The 21,324-nt window shown below is 41.5% G+C and overlaps 1 protein-coding gene across 4 annotated transcripts in view; it reads left to right on the top strand.

The window, feature by feature from the left end:
• Window positions 1-6,977: 6,977 nt before the first annotated feature.
• phka2 (phosphorylase kinase, alpha 2 (liver)) overlaps window positions 6,978-21,324 on the top strand; it is a 72,417-nt gene continuing 58,070 nt past the window's right edge. For all 4 annotated transcript variants that reach the window (XM_034194783.1, XM_034194781.1, XM_034194778.1 and 1 more), the window contains exons 1-5: window positions 6,978-7,350; window positions 7,587-7,745; window positions 14,517-14,564; window positions 18,245-18,413; window positions 18,871-18,953. In XM_034194783.1, the coding sequence (XP_034050674.1) occupies window positions 7,273-7,350; window positions 7,587-7,745; window positions 14,517-14,564; window positions 18,245-18,413; window positions 18,871-18,953 (537 nt within the window). In that variant the 5' untranslated portion in view covers window positions 6,978-7,272. The remainder of the gene's footprint in view (window positions 7,351-7,586; window positions 7,746-14,516; window positions 14,565-18,244; window positions 18,414-18,870; window positions 18,954-21,324) is intronic.

Raw genomic sequence — 21,324 nt, 5'->3', positions numbered from 1 at the left:
ATCAGGTTTTGCTTTTGGTTTATTATGTAGTCTTTACTTGTTGATTTTGTCATCTGGTTATCTTTATTGTATTCTTCAGTCATAGTCAGTTCTAGTCTAATTTTGTTCTAGTGTTTATTTTCCATTTATTCCCTGATCAGTTCTCATGTAGCTTCTTCCTTTGCACTCATTTATCTTGGTTCACTTTTAGTTCTCATGGTCATAGTTCACTGTTTCCCTCACTCCCGTCTGATTTGGTTCCCTTCACATCACTGCACCTGCCTCGTATTGTGGACTCACTCTCTAATGCTGTCTGCTTTGTGTTTTCTTTCACTCACACTCTTGGCACCTATTTACGCAATTTACATCACTGTACCTTATAGTACTCCCTCACTATCTTGCACAGTGTATCATCTTTGTCCAGCAGCCACGCCCCCTTTCTAGAATTTCCCTCCACATGTGCACCTTGTTACCTAATCAGCCTGCATGTGCACCTCATTAACATCACCTGCTATTTAAGCCCTCACAGTCTCACAGCTCACTGCCAGATTTTTGTCTTATATACACTTTCCCACCTTTGTTCACAGCTGTAGTTTTGTCTGTGCATGGACTGTATTTTTGCTCTGTGTTTTTGATTGTGGACTTTTGCCTTATCCCTGATGCCTGTGTTTGCTTGTGCCACTGAACCCTGTTCGTCAGTGACTGGGTTTTTGCCTGATCCCGACTGTACCTCTGCTCCTCTGACTGACGACGTGTACCATACCTGTGCCTGAAATAAAGACCATGTTATCTCTTACACCAAAGCCAAGTCTGGGAGTCTGCATTGTGGTTCCAGCCACTCCAGGTGCCGGGCACCCGCCCGGCCTGACAACTACCAGAAAAACAGAGACTACATGATAACAGAAAACAAAACCTGACATGACAGCATAACTGATATCACAGATGAGAAAAGCAAAATAAACAAGTGATAAACTAGTGATCAATAATGCAAACATAAACCGGCTGAAGAAAACTAGAATGGAACTGAACTTGTGGCCAAAGAGTAAAAGTAACAAAGAAATAAAGTGGCAAAGAAAAGTAGAACCTAGAATAAACGCATCATAAAAATAAACAACTAATAAATCAAAGCTGGAGCAGATGGTGTGCAATTATTACAGTAAACAAGTAATAATTGTGGATGAATTGCTGTATCTCGTCTGTGGTATTTGGAGTGTGGACATAATTTTGTTGTTGTTGCACTCGTGTAATGACAGTGACAAATAAATCTTACAATTCAATTCAAGTCCACAGTGAACAAATTGTTACTGAAGACTGTATTACAACACCAGATAGGTGCAGCCCACTGCTCCTTGCATGGTGTGTTCACGTGTGTGTGTGTGTGTGTGTGTGTGTGTGTGTGTGTGTGTGTGTGTGTGTGTGTGTGTGTGTGTGTGTGTGTGTGTGTGTGTGTGTGTGTGTGTGTGTGTAAAAAAAAAAGTATGGTTTAAATGCAGAAGTTGAGCTTCCCCATTGTGGGATTAATAAAGAAATTAATCTTAATATTAATCTCTATTTTTTTTATTAATTTTTATATGTCAATATTAACATTGTAGCTCAGTAGCTTCCAGGTCATGAGATCAGTTGACTCAAAATCAGTGTGGAATCATAGTATTCCACTGGCTGCATGAGATACACCTCTTCATTTTACATTTGAACTCTAATCAAATTTTTTTTATTAATTTTTATATGTCAATATTAGCGTTTTAGCTCAATAGCTTCCAGGTCATGTCTGGAATCGACTCAAAATCAGTGAGGAATTATGGTACTCCACTGGCTGCATGAGAGACACCCCTTGTTTTTGCATTTTAAATCTCTAATTTTAAAAAATATTTTTTATATGTAAATATTAGGGTTTTAGCTCAATAGCTTCCAGGTTATGTGATCAATTGACTTATTGGCTCAAAATTAGTGTGAAATCGTGTTCCTCCACTAGCTGCATGAGATACACCTCTTGTTTTTGCGTCTTAAATCTGTTTATATTTTTAATTAATTATTATATGGAAATATTAGTATTTTAGGTAAATAGCTTCCAGGTCAGGTGATCAGTTGACTCAAAATCAGTGTGAAATCATAGTACTCCACTGGCTGCATGAGACACAGCCCTTGTGTTAACATTTTATATCGGTGATTTTTTTTTTTTTTTTTTAATGTGTAAATATTAGCATTTTGACTCAATTGCTTCCAGGTCATGTGATTAATTGGCTCAAAATCTGTGTGGAATCATAGTACTCCAGTGGCTGCATGAGATACACCTCTTGTCTTTGCATTTGAAATCTATTCAGATTTTTTTTTTTTATTAATTGTTATGTGTAAATATTAGCATTTTAGCTCAACCTTCTGAAGATCCCACATTTTTATTTTGAAAACAGGAAGTTGGTACACGCCGTTGCCGTCTTCTATCTCCGTGTGTTTACTGTAAAGTCTGACATACCGGTGCACTTGAAATGTTTTAGTGGCTTGCTCAGACTCGCACTGTAGCCGTAGTGAAGAAGAGGTTTAACTGGAGTGAATATCCAACTTTAAACTAACTTCATTGCGGTTGTCTCAATGCAGTTCTCAATGTTACTGAGATCTCGCAGCGCGGCGACCTTTTCGAAGTTTTGCGGGATTTGAAACGTCAATAGGGCGAATACTGTTTGTGTTTCTAATATCTTTGTAGCATGGCCCAAGCAGAGGGTCACCCCTTTGAGTCTGGTCTGCTTGAGGTTTCTTCCTCAGAGGGAGTTTTTCCTTACCACTGTTGCTCTGGGGGTTGGTAAGGTTAGACCTTACCTGTGTGAAGCGCTTTGAGGCAACTTTGTTGTGATTTGGCGCTATATAAATGAAAATAAATTGAAATTAATATTTGATGCAAATGAAGTCCAAAACATATTTGGTGACTTGGAGATATTCATGTGGCCATCCTGTGATTTGTCTAAAGTGCCTCTAAAAATCATAACATTTAGCTTGTTCAACTATTCATGAAAATTGAGGGACTGGGTATGAAAATAATTGTAAATCCTAATTGGTTATTGCAACATTTTTATTTTAATTAAAGCTAAAAGTCTCAATCACAAGCACAGTGTGACTGTGGTCAGAGCCCATCCTTGATGTAATCCCACCTTCACCATGAATGCATCTGTCATTCCTACTGAGCGTCTCACCACTGTCACACCATCCATGTACGAGGTCTGTCCGTAAAGTATAGGTCCTTTTTATTTTTTTCAAAAACTATATGGATTTCATTCATATGTTTTTACGTCAGACATGCTTGAACCCTCGTGCGCATGCGTGAGTTTTTCCACGCCTGTCGGTGACGTCATTCGCCTGTGAGCACTCCTTGTGGGAGGAGTCGTCCAGCCCCTCGTCGGAATTCCTTTGTCTGAGAAGTTGCTGAGAGACTGGCGCTTTGTTTGATCAAAATTTTTTCTAAACCTGTGAGACACATCGAAGTGGACACGGTTCGAAAAATTAAGCTGGTTTTCAGTGAAAATTTTAACAGCTGATGAGAGATTTTGAGGTGATTCTGTCAATGTTAATATTTGGTACAGTAGCCTTTGTTTGCAATTACAGAGATTAAACGTTTCCTGTAGTTTTTCACCAGGTTTTCACACTGCAGCAGGAATTTTGGTCCACTCCTCCATACAGATCTTCTCCAAATCTTTCAGGTTTGGAGTTACAGCTCCCTCCAAAGATTTTCTATTGAGTTCAGGTCTGGAGACTGGCCAGGCCACTCCAGGACCTTGAAATGCTTCTTACAGAGCCCCTCCTTAGTTGCCCTGGCTGTGTGTTTGGGGTCATTGTCATGCTGGAAGACCCAGCGATGACCCATCTTCAATGCTCTTACTGAGGGAAGGAGGTTGTTTGCCAAAATCTCACAATACATGACCCCATCCATCCTCCCTTCAATACGGTGCAGTCGTCCTGTCCCCTTTGCAGAAGAGCACCCCCAGAGTATGATGTTTCCACCCCCATGCTTCACGGTTGGGATGGTTTTCTTGAGGTTGTTCTCATCCTCTAAACATGGTAAGTGGAGTTGATTCCTAAAAGCTCTATTCTGGTCTCATCTGACCACATGACCTTCTCCCATGTCTCCTCTGGATCATCCAGATGGTCACTGGTGAACTCAAACGGGCCTGGACGTGTGCTGGCTTGAGCAGGTGGACCTAGCTGCCCTGCAGGATTTTAAACCATGACAGCATCATGTGTTACTAATGTAATCTTTGTGACTGTGGTCCCAGCTCTCTTCAGGTCATTGACCAGGTCCTCCTGTGTAGTTCTGAGCTTTCTCAGAATCATCCTTACCCCACAAAGTGAGATCTTGCGTGGAATCCCAGACTGAGGGAGATCGACAGTCATCTTGTGTTTCTTCTACTTTCTAATAAATAATCCTAACAGTTGTTGTCTTCTACCAAGCTGCTTGCCTGTTGTCCTGTAGTCCATCCCAGCCTTGTGCAGGTCTACAGTTTTGTCCCTGGTGTCCTTAGACAGCTCTTTGGTCTTGGCTATGGTGGACAAGTTGGAGCGTGATTGATTGTGTGTGTGAACAGGTGTCTTTTACACAGGTAACAAGTTCAAACAGGTGCAATTAATACAGGTAAAGAGTGCAGAATAAGAGGGCTTCTTAAAGAAAAATGAACAGGTCTGTGTGAGCCAGAATAATTGCTGGTTGGTAGGTGTTCAAATACTTATTTGCAGCAGTAACATACAAATAAATTATTAAAAAAAAATCATACGTACATTGTGATTTCCGGATTTTTTTTTTTTTAGATTATGTCTCACAGTGGACATGCACCTAAGATGAAAATTTCAGACCCCTCCATGATTTCTAAGTGGGATATATATATATATATATATATATATATATATATATATATATATATATATATATATATATCTACATGGCCCTTTATGCAGCCTTCATAGGCCTAACCAAGGCTTTTGACACAGTCAGTCGTGAGGGTTTGTGGAAGATTCTTGCACGCCTTGGCTGCCCTCCAAAGCTCCTCACCATCATCCGCCAGCTGCATGAAGGCCAGATGGGACAAGTGAAGTACAACGGGACTCTGTCCGGCAGCTTCCCCATCTCAAATGGCGTCAAACAAGGTTGCATCCTCGCTCCCACTCTGTTCTCCATCTTCTTCAGCATGATGCTTTGTGAGGCCAAAGAAGACTTGACAAACAGCATCTATATCCGCTTCAGAACCGACGGAAGTCTGTTTAACTTGCGGCGCCTTCTGTCCCACACTAAGATCACAGAACAGCTAATCATGGAGCTGCTCTTCGCAGATGACTGCGCCCTCGTCGCCCATACGGAGCAAGCCTTGCAGCACATTGTCAACTGTTTTGCTGAAGCAGCAAGAGCCTTCGGTCTCACCATCAGCCTGAGAAAGACAGAAGTGCTATATCAACCGGTCCCCCATACAGCATATACCCCACCCCAAATCAACATCGAGGGTACCAGTCTGAATGCAGTAGAGCACTTCACGTATCTCGGTAGTGTTATCTCAAACGACGCATCTGTTGCCAAGGACCTAGCCAGTCGCCTTGCCAAGGCCAGCAGTTCTTTTGGTCGACTCTCAAAGAAAGTCTGGCAGAATCATGCACTGCGCCTTTCCACAAAAGTGCAGGTCTACAGAGCCACTGCGGTCCCTACCCTCCTGTATGGAGCTGAAACCTGGGTTCTGTATCACCAGCAGATCAGATTACTGGAACGCTTTCATCAGCGTTGTCTCCGAAACATCTTCGGGATCAAGTGACAGGACTACGTCTCAAATGAGGACATCATTACCAGAGCCAAATTGCCCAGCATGGAGTCTATTATACTCAAACAACAGCTTCATTGGGCAGGTCACGTATCCAGGATGGATGATACACGCATGCCGAAATTAATTCTCTTTGGCGAGCTCAAGGAAGAGAGACGAAACCATGGGGCCCCCAAAAGCGCTATAAGGACCAGCTGAAGAAATGGCTCTCCCTTGCAGGCATTCAGCATCAGTCATGGCAGCATCTAGCTACAGATAGACTCAGCTGGCGTTCCAGCATCAAATCCGCCAGCCTGATGTTTGAGGCAGAAAGAAGTGAGGCCTCACGCCAGAAGCGTCAAAGACAGAAAGAGCGGGCAGCAGCACAAGCCCAGCCTACTCAAGTGTTCATTTGCCCCAAGTGTAACAGGTCTTGTGCATCCCGCATCGGACTTTTCAGCCACCAGAGGGCTTGTAGAAAATAAACAAAAAAAAAAAAGAAAAGGCCGTCCCACTATCCTCGCAAGCGAGGAAACTGACAACAACAACAACATATATATATATATATATATATATATAAAATTAATAAAATTAATAAAAATTATATTTTTCTAAATAATAGTAAGTCCCTTCGGCTGCTCCCTTGTTTTTTGTACTCGGAGTCGCCACAGCAAATCCAAACTGGATCTGCATGTTGAATTGGCACAAGTTTTACGCCGGATGCCCTTCCTTACGCAACTCCACATTACATGGAGAAATGTGGTAGGGGTGGGATTCGAACTGGGAACCTTCCGCACTGAAACCAAGTACATTAACCACTTGGCCACCACCCCTATTATATTTTTATAATGATAATAATAAATTAAAATAATTTAAAAAATAATAAAGTAATAATTGTATGTATGTGTGTGTGTATATATATAAATTATTATTATTTCATTGGTGTGCTACCATTGTGTGAAGTTACACTGATCACAGCACCACCTGCCCAAAAAATTCTACCTACGCTCCTGGATAATTGAGAAAAAAGGTTTGTTGTGCATTTGCAGCTTATCAAAATCGGAAAGAAAGCATAAATAATGATTTTTACAGAAACCTCCAAATATGTAAACAGGTATTTATTTCAAGGTCCTGCACAGAAACAGAGATCATTTGTTGCCCCCTATCGACAATTAATGAAATAACCGAGACAGTCGAGTTTTTTCCTCCTTGATGGCAGCGCAGTCGTTTTATTTACATGTATGTACTCCGTAAGTGAATTCGGCGTATCCAGTTACAGGGCCTTAATGTTGTACATCACATACCAGTTGTGTATATGTACAGCTTGTAAATGCTTTGGGCGTTTATCCTAGACTTTATATATTTTGTCGGCACCGACAGCCGGATGCTACTTTGCTAGCACAGCTACCTTAACGCAGCGCATCCGAGCCACCAGAAGAATGGCTCCGTGGGAGGTTTACCCGAGTTAAACGGCTGTACGCGCTGTAAAGCCATGTGCACAGACTGTGTAACGGTTTGTTGAAGCGTGAGGATGAGGAGCCGCAGTAACTCCGGGGTGAGGCTGGACGGTTATGCCAGGCTGGTCCAAGAGACGATCCTGTGCCACCAGGTGAGTCCACACGCAAACAAAAACATTATCCCGCCTGCAGTTTTCCCTTAAAAAGTGACTGTTTTTGAAACCAGATCTTTTCTTTACGTTGCACTTAGTACGTAGGCTGTCTGTGCTGATAGATTTGAGTAAAGTTCAGCTGCTGTATCGTAGTGGACTGGAAAACTATGCACCTTATCTGAGGCGCAGGCAGCACTTGGGACTGATCATGATGGGATGTGTGTTGTGTGTTTCAGAACCCGGTGACAGGGCTTCTGCCTGCCAGCAGCAAAATGAAGGACGCCTGGGTGAGGGACAATGTGTACAGTGTCCTGGCTGTGTGGGGGCTGGGCATGGCCTACCGCAAGAACGCAGACCGGGATGAAGACAAGGCAAAGGCTTACGAATTGGAGCAGGTTTGTCACAGACACAGATAAGGTTGTCTTCCATTTGGTTGATCCCTTGTGCTTGTCCTGTCTGTGGGACAAAGTGTTCTTGAGTAAGATTATTAATGGTAAGTTGTTCCTGCTGTGCAGACCAGCATCTTGCACAGCATTTTTTAGGTACGTGATAAAAAAAATTGTAAAGAGCCCATAGAGACTTTTTAAAAATGGTGTTTAAATATTTGTTCTATGCCACATATAAAGAAAGGTAGGAGCATTTGAAGGTCAGAAGATATTGGTAATTTATGTCTGTGTGTTTAACCTTCTGGGGTCTGAGGGCATTTTTTGGACAGTTCACTCGCCTGGCATAAATGTTTTATTATTGCTGTTAACAGCTCTCCCTGCATCCCACAATTAAGTTTTATGTCTCTTTTTTTTCCAGGACAGAATATATATGTTTTTGTTGTGTTTTATAAGTGTAATAAAGGTTTACAATCAAAAATAGGCAAGGAAAAAAATAAAGCGAAAAATAATTTTCCACACACATTTATTCAAAACACACAGCAAACTATAATAAACAACTGTTTTGACAATTTAAAAAGGTAATTTGAGGTCTTGTGTGAAAGGCTGTATAACAAAAAGGTTCAAACAATAAACACAAATGCACATTTTGAACAATATATACAAAATGGTCTATGCGTTTTGTTGTCCATTGATATGGTAAACAGTGCTTTACGCAGAGAAAGCAACAGAGTTATCCAGTAATATTCACATGCAAACTCGTGGAGCAGTCCTGATAGTTACACACTCTTTGTTTGAGTACATGAGATTGTCATCAGAGGCTCTCCGTGTGCTCCTGCTTTCACTGATCGCTGTGCGTAATGGCGCAGGGCGCACTGAGTATATGTACTAATAGTATGTACTCATTGGAGTACACCAATTAGCTAAACTGCAGGATTGTCTTACAGACATAAAGACATGGATGACCTCTAATTTCCTGCTTTTAAACTCAGATAAAACTGAAGTTATTGTACTTGGCCCCACAAATCTTAGAAACATGGTGTCTAACCAGATCGTTACTCTGGATGGCATTTCCCTGATCTCTAGTAATACTGTGAGAAATCTTGGAGTCATTTTTGATCAGGATATGTCATTCAAAGCGCATATTAAACAAATATGTAGGACTGCCTTTTGCATTTACGCAATATCTCTAAAATCAGAAAGGTCTTGTCTCAGAGTGATGCTGAAAAACTAATTCATGCATTTATTTCCTCTAGGCTGGACTATTGTAATTCATTATTATCAGGTTGTCCTAAAAGTTTCCTAAAAAGCCTTCAGTTGGTTCAGAATGCTGCAGCTAGAGTACTGACGGGGACTAGCAGGAGAGAGCATATCTCACCCGTGTTGGCCTCTCTTCATTGGCTTCCTGTTAATTCTAGAATAGAATTTAAAATTCTTCTTCTTACTTATAAGGTTTTGAATAATCAGGTCCCATCTTATCTTAGGGACCTCGTAGTACCATATTACCCCATTAGAGCGCTTCGCTCTCAGACTGCGGGCTTACTTGTAGTTCCTAGGGTTTGTAAGAGTAGAATGGGAGGCAGAGCCTTCAGCTTTCAGGCTCCTCTCCTGTGGAACCAGCTCCCAATTCAGATCAGGGAGACAGATACCCTCTCTACTTTTAAGATTAGGCTTAAAACTTTCCTTTTCGCTAAGGCTTATAGTTAGGGCTGGATCGGGTGACCCTGGACCATCCCTTGGTTATGCTGCTTTAGACGTAGATTGTGGGGGGGTTCCTATGATGCACTGTTTCTTTCTCTTTTTGCTCCGTATGCATCACTCTGCATTTAATCATTAGTGATCGATCTCTGCCCCCCTTCACGGCATGTCTTTTTCCTGTTTTTTTCCCTCAGCCCCAACCAGTCTCAGCAGAAGACTGCCCCTCCCTGAGCCTGGTTCTGCTGGAGGTTTCTTCCTGTTAAAAGGGAGTTTTTCCTTCCCACTGTTGCCAAGTGCTTACTCATAGGGGGTCGTTTTGACCGTTGGGGTTTTTCATAATTATTGTATGGCCTTGCCTTACAATATGGAGCGCCTTGGGGCAACTGTTTGTTGTGATTTGGCGCTATAGAAGAAAAAAGTTGATTGATTGATTGGAGCACCCAGGGGGCTATTCAAACAGGCCAACTAGTAACATATCACTCCTGAAAACGATCTTTGGCTTTTCACGTGAGGTAAATCTGCCGTACGATTGCATTTTGGAAAACCATGTGACGGTGAGCCAATTCCGATTGGACACTCACATTGCGCACGTCATCACGCAGCTTCTATGAGGAGTTCAAAAATGGCCGATGGCTGACTCGAAAGTCCGGAGTTAACTTTTCAGCAAAAAAAAGTAAGTTTCTGTCTCATATCATTCAAAAGTTATTTATAATTTAGTAAAGCTTGGTCTTAACCATCGTATACGACGGCGTCTGCCCCAGAGGGTTAAGGGAAAAAACACCAGAAAGCTGTGACAAGTGTCTCATTGTTTACATTTCAAAATGATGGAACTCTGACAAACCTAATTATTATCTCATTTACATGTGTGGTTTACAACGATCCACCATATAAACATTGTTTTCTGAAAGTAGTTTCCAAGCTAAAAAATGATCTATTTCGCCATGTCTGCCATCTTGCTGGCTTGACACTGGTTTTGCGGATCATAAAAATATGCATGCGAAGGCTTTGATCACCACCAAACCTCACAGAAAAGTACATAATCACATGAATTAAATGTTCTATATTATTTGAAAACTGATCTTTTAACAGCAAATGTTTTCAACGCAATTTTTCAATTTAGTTTTTCACAGAATTTCCTAGCGTCTACTCGTCACAGGAATACCATTTAAAAACAAAGTTGCAGGGGGGTATTTCATCTATGTCATCAAATAGGGAGATGTCCGATTGTCACAAAATGAATGCATTCCTCGAAGCGTGAACTCAGCACTACTGCCTGGAAAGTCTCGCAAGCCAGGCGCAGTTGATACAGCCACATCGGTGGACGCCATATTTAGGTCACGTGCGTACCTACATGTTTGTACACACTGTTTAATGGCAGACATTATTATACAAATAAATGTTTGAGTTCAATGGTACAAATATTTCATGAGGTGAAAGATGGAATGTTCCATTCAGCGACGCAAAGACGAGTTGAATGGAACATTCCAGTTTTCACCTAATTAAATATTCATTTGTTTTATATAATGGTTAAAATACATCCTTGTCATTTGATATTTTATTAATTTATAAATGACAGAAAACAGGCTTACATTTTGGTGTTCCACCGGTACTTAACAATCCAACATGAATTTTTAATCTGAGTCCAAAATTGAGACAGTGCAGTCTGTGATGCCATGCAATGACTTTATGTACTTCCAAAAACAGCAAAAACAAAAAGAGAGACTTTGTGTACTTCCTCAGTCCAGCGAAAAATCACGTCACAAATTTGTCCAGCTTTTCATCCTAACAGTTCTTCATAACTCCAGATGGCTTACAGCGTAGTGGATTTGTTTGTTTTTTGTACTAGAAGAAATGCAGTGCAGTTCTGTCCTCTACAAACAGAGAAGAGCTGGTTCTAGAAGAAACCACTCTGTCCTGTGCAGGCAAAAGAGAACTGGTCATAAAAAAAGAAAAAAACTCATTTCTTTTGACCCCATACCAATACGATGGCAATGTCACCCAAGTCATCCAGAGGCATAGAGTTTTAACTTATGGTTAGAATTTTAACCAAACTAATTTCGGACAAGTTATTTAAATTAATGTCACGTTTGAAGTTTTATAAAGTGAAAATATCAGATATATGTTTTAGTTTTAAAGTAACGCACTAATTTTGAAGGTTTTAGTGTGGACATGGTGTGTGCACAGTGCATTATGGGTAAAAGTTCATGACAGGAGAAATGCATTTGATACGCTCTGATCAGGCTCCACATGGACAACAGCATTAAACTCTTTGTATATTGTGCCTAAAACTCTCGTGAATATATTCTTTGGGTTCATAGACGTTATTGTGTTTGTTTTATGTAAAAATGCCAGAAGAAGTCCAGGTTGCTTGTCCAAAAGCCGAAATTGTGATTTAGGCCGTGTGATAAAACTGGTGCCAAAATGCATAGAACACTGCCATCTACTGGCGACCGGTTGTATCACAGTGTTGTTGACCGCAGGATTTTAAAATTATCTGTAGGTATCCAAAACCTGAGAGACCACACACATGTGGAGATAAAAACAAATCATAGATCTGACAGGTTTAGTTGTATAGTGTGTGTGGTGTCAGCCACATGGTAAAAACAACACACACAAACGGGTTTCACACATGAACATTCCCAGGTCAGACACCTTGCTTTCTGATTGGCTGCATGTCACATTTAGCTCCTCACGTCCTTCTTAACACACCACACATGGCAGGAATATCTGATAAGATTATATTTAGCGTTATCACGATTGTCGGGGCGTCCTTAAGATTGCTGGAAGGGGAAGATCGGGTCCGATATCGGCCTAATTATCTTGCCATAAGAACCAGGCTTGATGTTATGACACCGCACGGAGCGACTGATTGATCTGTTATAACACCGCACCGAGCCGCTAACTGATCGGCTGTTATGACACCGCACGGAGCGACTGATTGATCTGTTATAACACCGCACCGAGCCGCTAACTGATCGGCTGTTATGACGCCTCACGGAGCGACTGATTGATGCGTTATGACACCGCACCGAACATGTTTTCACTATTATTTGATTTCTTTGTGTGACTGACATCGTTATTCAAGCATTCAAAAGGCGATTCCTATCGCCACACAACTCCAACACACGAGAAGTTTTTTGACAGTTCTTGTTATTGAAAGAAACCTTGTCTCCCTAACCGGATAGAGTTGTGATGTCATCACGCATGCGCTTAGGTGCTGTCTAGTGGGATCTTGAAAATTTCTGTCTTTTTTTTTATACAAATGAAAAAAATGACATTTTACAAAAGCACATTTATTTGTAAACATCAACACGTTACATATGAATGAATCAACCAATCAGTATGAGTGGAGGCTTAGTTACCCATAATCCCCTTTGGGGATCTGTGTGTTAATGTTCAAATCTTCAGAATTAGTGCATTATTTTAAAATTAACAGATATGTGTTATATATCACTTTGTACATTTTAAGAGGTTACATTAATGTAGTTATTCTGTCTGGAATAATTTTATTTTTAAAGCAAAACCATAATTCAAACCTGCTTTCCATTTCAAGACCTCTGCCTCATTGCGGGACCACTGTATCCTGTAAGGGTAAATGACGTTTTCCTACAGCAGGGGGCAGAGCGCACAAAGACAAGCACTGGCTCATTGGCTGTTTGGGTTTGTCATTGCTATTGGTTCTATCAGAAGCTTTGGGGGTGTTTAAACTCGAAATCAGCTTCTTAGTAGCTGAGAGCGTACGGGAGGCAAAATTTAAAGTTATCGGTAACCTGTAGCTTCCGATAAGCTTTTAGACAGTTTATCAGTTTAGCGTTAAAAAAGATAACTTTTCAGTTAGCTGATTACCAGTTATCGAAGCTAACTTTTTGGTTAGCTGTGCCCACCACTGCAAGCCACCAATCAAATGACAAGGATCCACTCAGCTGTTATATAAAAAGTCTTGTTCTCAGACAGAAAGGTGTTGTAAAATTCAGCTCACTTACCGTTTTCATCTTTAAGTGTACATGGTTTATTATGCTCTTTTGCTAGTGAAGATGCCAGATATAGCTGTGCTGATTAAAATAACCTAATACTCAAAGAAATATTTTCATCTTGTGTTTTTTTTTTTTTTTTTTTGTCTATGAGGGTGCATAGCACAAATAATCAAACTACTGGAATATCCTTAGATTCATTCATTTGTTCATTCACTTTCTATACCCTCTTATTCCAGTTAAGGGCCGGGGGGGGGGGGGGGGGGGGGGGGGCTGGAGCCTATCCCAGCAGCAATTGAGTGAGAGACATTGTACACCTTGGTAGGATGTCAGTGTATCGCAGGGCAGTATACAAGGATTTTTCCAGAAATGCTTCGAAGCGCAAGGCTAATATCCCCATCACACTATAGGTTGAATGAGTCTGAATGAAAATTTGACCCACATTCCAGATGTGTCAGTGCATTTGGAAATGTCGGACAGCATTTTCAGAGCAGTCTAAACAGCCTGACTGTTACACTGCTCTGAGAATTGTAGCTGGGTTGTAGAATATTATATAAAGAATGATAGAAGTCTGCAAATATATTCTAACTTGTTTGTTGCACACTTAATTTGGCTAAATACTTGAAACAGTGATTAATTTGCAAATAGGAAATGAAGTGTTGACCAGCTTAACTAGTTTCAGAAAGTGCATACAATTTAAAAAAAAAAAAAAAACTTTTTTTTGGTATTACTCTCATTTTAGTCATGTCATTAATTTGCGTGTCTGTTGGACTTGTAGCATGTGTTGGACACTGTTCCGTAGGTGAGTATCTTTAACACATTTATCAAGTATAGATCTCTGTCTCTCCTACTCCTGTTCTGTTTTTACAAATCTGAAATATCTTTTAGTATAACTTAATGTTGTTGTTAATCTCTGCACATTGAGGAAAATATGAAATGAATTGTACTGAAGGATATTATCAAGTTATCTTGACCACAAGGACAGGATATTAGTTTTTCTTCTTTTGACACCGTTTCATGAACATGCGTTGACTTTGATGCAGTGGCTTTTTAAAAATCTTTTTGTTGATATGTTTCACTGATATGATTTTTTTTTTTTGGTTTGTTTTTGTAGAGTGTGGTGAAACTGATGCAAGGGCTTCTACAGTGCATGATGAGACAGGTAAAGAATTTTTGTGCTCATGCTAATTATTTGCAGAGATTATATTATGGGCCTTTTAATGTCACATAGCTCAAACAGGGTCTTAAAAACATACGGAAGGTGGGGAGAGAAAAATTTCAGATCTGTTTCGGTGCCTGTACTTTTAAAGGATCTGCTTCTCACTACACTATCTTCCACAGACCTCCCAATGCCGGGAGTGTGCATTGGGAGTGTGCCCATTCCAGCTTTCAGCACTGCAGGCTGTGACATAGCTTCGCGCATGAAATAGAAATGTGGCATCAGGCCAAAACACAAAAGACAACAGAGTGCAGAAATGTGCATACACTGCAGTTTTCTGAATAAAATCCTTACATTTGTTTGTTTTTTTTTTACCTCAAGGTTAATTTGATTACTGTACATTTTGAAGTTAAAAAATGTTTCTTACATTAGAAAACTTGTAATTAAAATATTTTTAAGTTTAAAAAAAAAAAGATTCTTTAGAAATCGGTCATTTAACATCTGCAGGAAACTCCTGTGGATGTTCTACCAGTCTGTAGTAGCCAGTGTCCTCTCATACACCATGGTGTACTGGGGGGGGGGGGACAACACATCCAAGAAAGATACAGAGATACAGCCAGGCTGGACAAAGTGATCAGGCGGCATGAAGCTGGACTCTCTGATGATGGTGGCAGAGAAGAGAACGTTGGACAAACTGCTGGACATTATGGACAATGCCAGTCACCCTCTGTACACCGTCGTCAACAACCACAGGAGCCTCTTCAGCTACAGACTGCTCCTTCCCAAGTGCAGGACCAACAGAGTGGATAAACAATGTTATCCTTCAGGCCATCAGACTATACAACTCCTCACTCAGGGGGAGGAGGAGTAACAGGAAGACGGGATGGGAAGGAGAGGAACAGTAATAGCCAATAAACCAGTATGTCTGGTATTTATGTTGCAACCTGTTTTTCTTTTTTGCATTCACTGTTGATACTCTGTGTACTTCTTACCCTATGTGCTGCTATACAATGCTGCTGGAACCTCAATTTCCCTGAGGGAGTTTTCCCAAGGGATCAATAAAGTTCTCTCTAATTGTTCTTAGCTGACAGGAGTGGCACCCAGTGCTGTTTCTGTGTAGGGCTGGGTTTCAAACGTTTCTAATATTCTAATATTTTAACTTAAAATATTAGCCAGAGAGAAGAAATGGTTTGAGAGAGGGGTCAAGGAGGCATTCTTTGTGAAACGTTTGAAACCCAGCCTTAACCGGGGAGGGGGTCTGAGACACACTTTATCCCCTGTTTACAATGGGGTACTCAGGTCAAAGGAGTTTCAGTCTTTTGTTCATGGTAATGAGTCATTCACGTCATCAAGGGAGCCATCAGAAAGGCATCCATCCCATCATTGGAGGGACAGCTGTCCTGCCATTAGGTGTGCTAACTACAGCACAATAGTTGCTAATTAGAGCTATTGTTTAGTCACTAGCCTATAGCAGTCTGCCTCTCATTAGGAGGGGTCTGGTTAGGTTTAAAACTCCAGCTTTTGTTGGCTTCTGTTTTATTCTTCTCTACAAGAGTCAGACAGAAGTCAGACTTCCAGAGCAAGAATTTTAGCTGAGGAAGCTTCTGCGATTTGAAGCGAAACGTCCTCGCGTCAAGCAACCCAGTCCAGTTGAAGATTCAAGCTTCTCTACCACCCAGTGTTGTCTCCTGCTGCTCAAAAGGATTCAAGGATTCAAATGAATTTTATTGTCATATGCACAAAAGAACATGTTCCCTGCACAATGAAATGTGTCTACTGCATTTAACCCATCCTAATTGCCAGTAGGAGCAGAAGTCGCCATTAGGCGCCCGGGGACCAGCTCCAGATGTACATCCCTGCCTTGGTCAACAGCAGGGCTGAGCAAACCAAGACCGACCCATAACAAACGACACACAACACACATAGGCCGGCCCGGTACATAAACACATATTAAAACAAAGCACACACGAGGGAAAAAGGAGAGAAAAAAACCCTCATAGCCGCTGCATTACACAGCAGCAATGAGGAAAAAACCCCCCATCAGCACAGAAAAACAATAATCACACAGACAAACAAAGACGCAGGACGACAACCGAGATTTGAAGGTCCAGTTTATCAGAACACTCCGGAGGAAGCCTATTTGGCGCCGTCAACGGCCTTGTCCGACAATCCTGGAGGGGGAGGGGCTCAGCCCTGAGCAGTCCACTGTCCACAGTCAATGTCAGAGCTGGAGAAGCTGAAGGGAGGGGGATGACCAGGGGAGTGAGGCTTAAGTGTTGATCTTCTTGAGGAGGTTTTTTATCATAGCGGCCTTGGAGTGCAGCTGTGTTTTGGGGAGGCCAAATGAATATCCAGATTAGCAGACGCCTAAAAGATTCCACAGTTACGAGAATGGAGTGGCTCTCAATGCATCTGAATGTAGAATGTGGTCTTTACAGACGGTCAAAGCGGGTGTCCAGAGCTGCAATCCTGCCCGAGATGTTTTCCAGCGTGCGGTTAACACCCGCCGACTGCGCAGCCACTGCCTTCCCAATCGAATCAGTCATGTAGGGCAGTCTGGACGGCCCAATCAAAGCTGCCTCCACTTTCTTGATTTTCCGGTAAACCAGCGCCATGCCCGCTCCACACAGCAGAAAGCCGGTCACCACCAAGCCAAATATATACACATCTTCGACGTCCTCCACAGAAAGCATGTAAAGGCACATGACCTGCCATCTCCTCCACGAGTCCATCACGTACCCATCAAATGTGTCCCGGCAGGACAGGTCGGGTCCTCCGCCCCCGAATGTCTTGTAGAAAAAATAATGTCAATTGCGTTCAAAGACCACTTTAACAGATCCATTTTTGTCATTTTCCAGAAGAACAAAGCTGCAGCCTCACAGACAACACGCCGCAGAAGCAGGAAAGATAAGGAGGGAGGGAGAAGAGATAAGTGCGTCCGTCTCGGCCGAGTGCAAGCTGGCAAAAAAAAAAAAAAAAAATGCTGTAGCCCATCTGCTTCAGGGTTCCACATGTTTTGGGTTCACAGATGCTTTTCTGCATACCTTGTCTGGAGATGGTGGTTATTTGAGTTACTGTTTACTTTCTATGAGCTTGAACCAATCTGACCATTTTCTCTGTCCTCTGCTGTCAACAAGGAATTTTCACTCAGGGAACCTCTACTCATTGTATTATTATTATTATTATTATTATTATTATTAATTTTTTGGACCATTCTGTGGAGACTCTACAGAGTGTTGTGCTTGACAATCTCACAAGGACAGCAGTCTCTGAAACACTCAAACCACTCTGTCTGGCATCAACAGTCACGCCACATTGACTCAGTCACTTAAATCAGCACACCCTCTTCACTATGTCTACTGTACATGTTGAAATTAATTGACTTTCTGAGATATGATTGGCTGATTATTACTGTATTTTCTCGAGTATGTCGCAGGACCTCCCAAACTAGTAAAAAAAAACAACAAAAGGAGACCCCCCCCCCCCCAAAAAAATCCTCAACTTATCCTCCAGAAAATACAGAAGGTACTTGCTTTAATGAGCAGCTGAATGAGGATTTGTCTGAAGTATTTCTTTCTTTCAGTCCTTTAGCACTCTGAGTTTCCATCCTAAATTTGAGATACAACTGGGTTTTTTTTTTTTTGTAGCTGTTCATGTGTTGTTGATTTATTGTGCATCTTCAGGTGGCTAAGGTGGAGAAGTTCAAACAGACCCAGAGTACAAAGGATTGCCTGCATGCCAAATATCACACCCCGACGTGTGCCACAGTGGTAGGAGATGACCAGTGGGGCCACCTACAGGTGGATGCTACCTCTATTTATCTCCTGATGTTGGCGCAGATGACAGCCTCTGGTAGGCAGAGTGAAGTAGATTATTGTTTATATTAGCTTTTCATTCATGTGTGTGTTCACACATTGAATATGTGTTCATTGTTTTCATTTTAGTAAAGCTGAATTTCCCCAGTTACTAAATTTCTAAAAGAATAAAGTTTTTTTTTTTTTTTTTTTTTTTTTGTAGTACAGTTCTTCAAAGATAATGATTGTCACAGTCGTGCAAAAAATCTTTAGAATCACAGCATTTTCACCTTTGGACTCTGTAGAACGTACTAACTATGACATAATCACAGCAAATATACACAGGCGCTATTCACCAGTTCTGTCTCTCTGGCATGCAATAAGACAAATTACATGTCCACATTTACTAATAAACTCCTTCTTTTTTCCCCTTTTTATACACACCCACACACATTTGAATTCAATATGTGAGCAAGATGTAGTGTTGAACATGATTTTGTCTCATTACTGTTCAGGTCTTCGTATCATCTCAAACCTGGATGAAGTGGCCTTTATCCAGAACTTGGTCTTTTACATAGAGGCTGCCTACAAAGTGGCGGTAAGGAGCATTTTTGGAGGTGGGACGATGGCTCCAGCGGCCAAAGTACTAATGGGCAGCTTTTTGCACTACAGCCTTTTTCAAATCTGTGCATATCACGTTACTGTGTTCAAGAAAGTATAACAATGCTGATGGCAATCTGACAATACATTAGCCTTTATGGTCTATCGAGTTCTTGTAATTGGAATGGTCTTGCAAAGGACTACGTATTTATTAACTTTCACATTATTATAGTTCAGATATTTAGATTGTGGAATTTGAACAAATAAGAAATTCAGCACTGTTTTGTTTATGCTGTGTTTTGGAAGATAGAAATTGCCAGCAGTGCTTATTTGTGGCCTATATTGATTTTCAAAAGTATTTGATTAATTTGACCAGGCTTTTCTCTGGAGCATTCTTTGAATTTGTAGGATACCCAACAAGTTGCTGGACATCATAGCTGGCCTTATACAGGTACTATGAGTGCTGTGCAGAACAGGGGCAGAATCTCTGACACTTCCCCACTAAATTCTGATATTTGTTAGAAATGTTATTTTGGTTTCTGCTGTGTTCAGTGCTTGCATGGACTGGGTGTTGGGTAGGGTTGTGGAAACCATTGGGTTAGGTGCCTCTGTTGGTGATTAAATGTTTACTGACCTTGACTTTGTAGATGATACTATGATCATCATGGAATCAAGCGATACTTTGATTGCAGCAGTTGAGAAGCTGAGTGAGGATTCAGGGTCCAAGGATTCAGGGTCATAAGGTCCAAGACAGAGGTGTTTGATAATATCTGTGCCTTTGCAGGAGAACAAAGGTCCGAGTCTGTAGCGTCTTGGTGTTTTCTGTCTAACTGTGCATTGTGTTTGGCACTAACCAGTGTCTTAAGGCAACAACTGGATGTCTTTGCTACTAGGCCTCTTTGGAGAATTACTGGTACTGCTGAAATTACTTTGTGTCACACAGTTACTTCTTAAGTAGACTTAAATGAGGAGTATCACTTGCATTGTGAGGGAATGTCACCTAAGACATTTGGCCATGTGGTGTGTTTCTCTGGCCATGATCCAGCACACAGGTACCTCAGTGTTAAGGATCCCAACAAGTGAGAAAAGGCTGCCTAGGCGGCTCCTATTCATGACCCTGTGGTCTAGTGGATGTGGAAATGTGCTGTACCAACACGTTTCCAGACCTGACATCTTGTTGCAGACATTTCTGGCAGTAATTCTGAACAATCTTCTTCTTTGTCTTTCGGCTGTTCCCGTTAGGGGTCGCCACAGCAGATCAATCGTTTCCATCTCACCCTGTCCTCTGTATCTTCCTCTGTCACACCAACCACCTGCATGTCCTCTCTCAGCACATCCATGAACCTCCTCTTTGGTCTCCCTCTTCTCCTCCTGCCTGGTGGCTCCATCCTCAGCATCCTTCTCCCTATATACACTGGGTCCCTCCTCTGCACATGTCCAAACCATCTCAATCTCGCCTCTCTGACTTTGTCTCCAAACCGTCCCACCTGAGCTGTCCCTCTGATATGTTCATTCCTAATCTTGTCCATTCTTGTCACTCCCAAAGAGAATCTCAACATCTTCAGCTCTGCCACCTCCAGCTCTGCCTCCTGTCTTTTTGTTAGTGCCACTGTCTCTAAACCATACAACATAGCTTGTCTCACTACTGTTTTGTAAACTTTCCCCTTCACCCTTGCTGATATTCTTCGGTCACAAATCACTCCTGCCACCTTTCTCCACTCACTCCACCCTGCCTGCACTCTCTTCTTCACCTCTCTACCACACTCTCCATTACTTTGAACAGTTGACCCCAAATATTTAAACTCATCTACTTTCACCACTTCTACTCCTTGTAACTGCACTATTCCACTGGGCTCCCTCTCATTCACACACATGTACTCAGTCTTGCTTCTACTGACTTTCATTCCCCTTCTCTCCAAAGCATATCTCCACTTCTCCAGACTAGACTCAACTTGCTCTCTACTCTCACTACAGATCACAATGTCATCTGCAAACATCATAGTCCATGGGGACTCCTGTCTGATCTCATCCGTCAACCTGTCCATCACCATTGCAAACAAGAAAGGACTCAGAGCTGATCCTTGGTGTAATCCCACCTCCACCTTGAATGAGTCTGTCATTCTGACTGCGCATCTCACCGCTGTCACACTATTCTTGTACATGTCCTGCACTAGTAATAATTATAAAACTATGTAGGTGTTGATAGGACTCTGCTAGACTAATCATGAGTATGGATGTCTTGAACACATTTAGTTTCTTGATGCTACATGCGTAAAACAAGTTCATACTCTAGTTTCATAAGTGGAAGGCTAAAATATGTAAAGTATCAGAGAAAACAGAGGTGTTGGTCAAAGATGTGGGTTTAGATA

Source organism: Thalassophryne amazonica, chromosome 2 (genome assembly GCF_902500255.1).
Source record: "Thalassophryne amazonica chromosome 2, fThaAma1.1, whole genome shotgun sequence".
Lineage (NCBI taxonomy): Eukaryota > Metazoa > Chordata > Actinopteri > Batrachoidiformes > Batrachoididae > Thalassophryne > Thalassophryne amazonica.
Note: the sequence above shows the minus strand (reverse complement) of the source record. Positions and strands in the feature narration are given on the sequence as shown.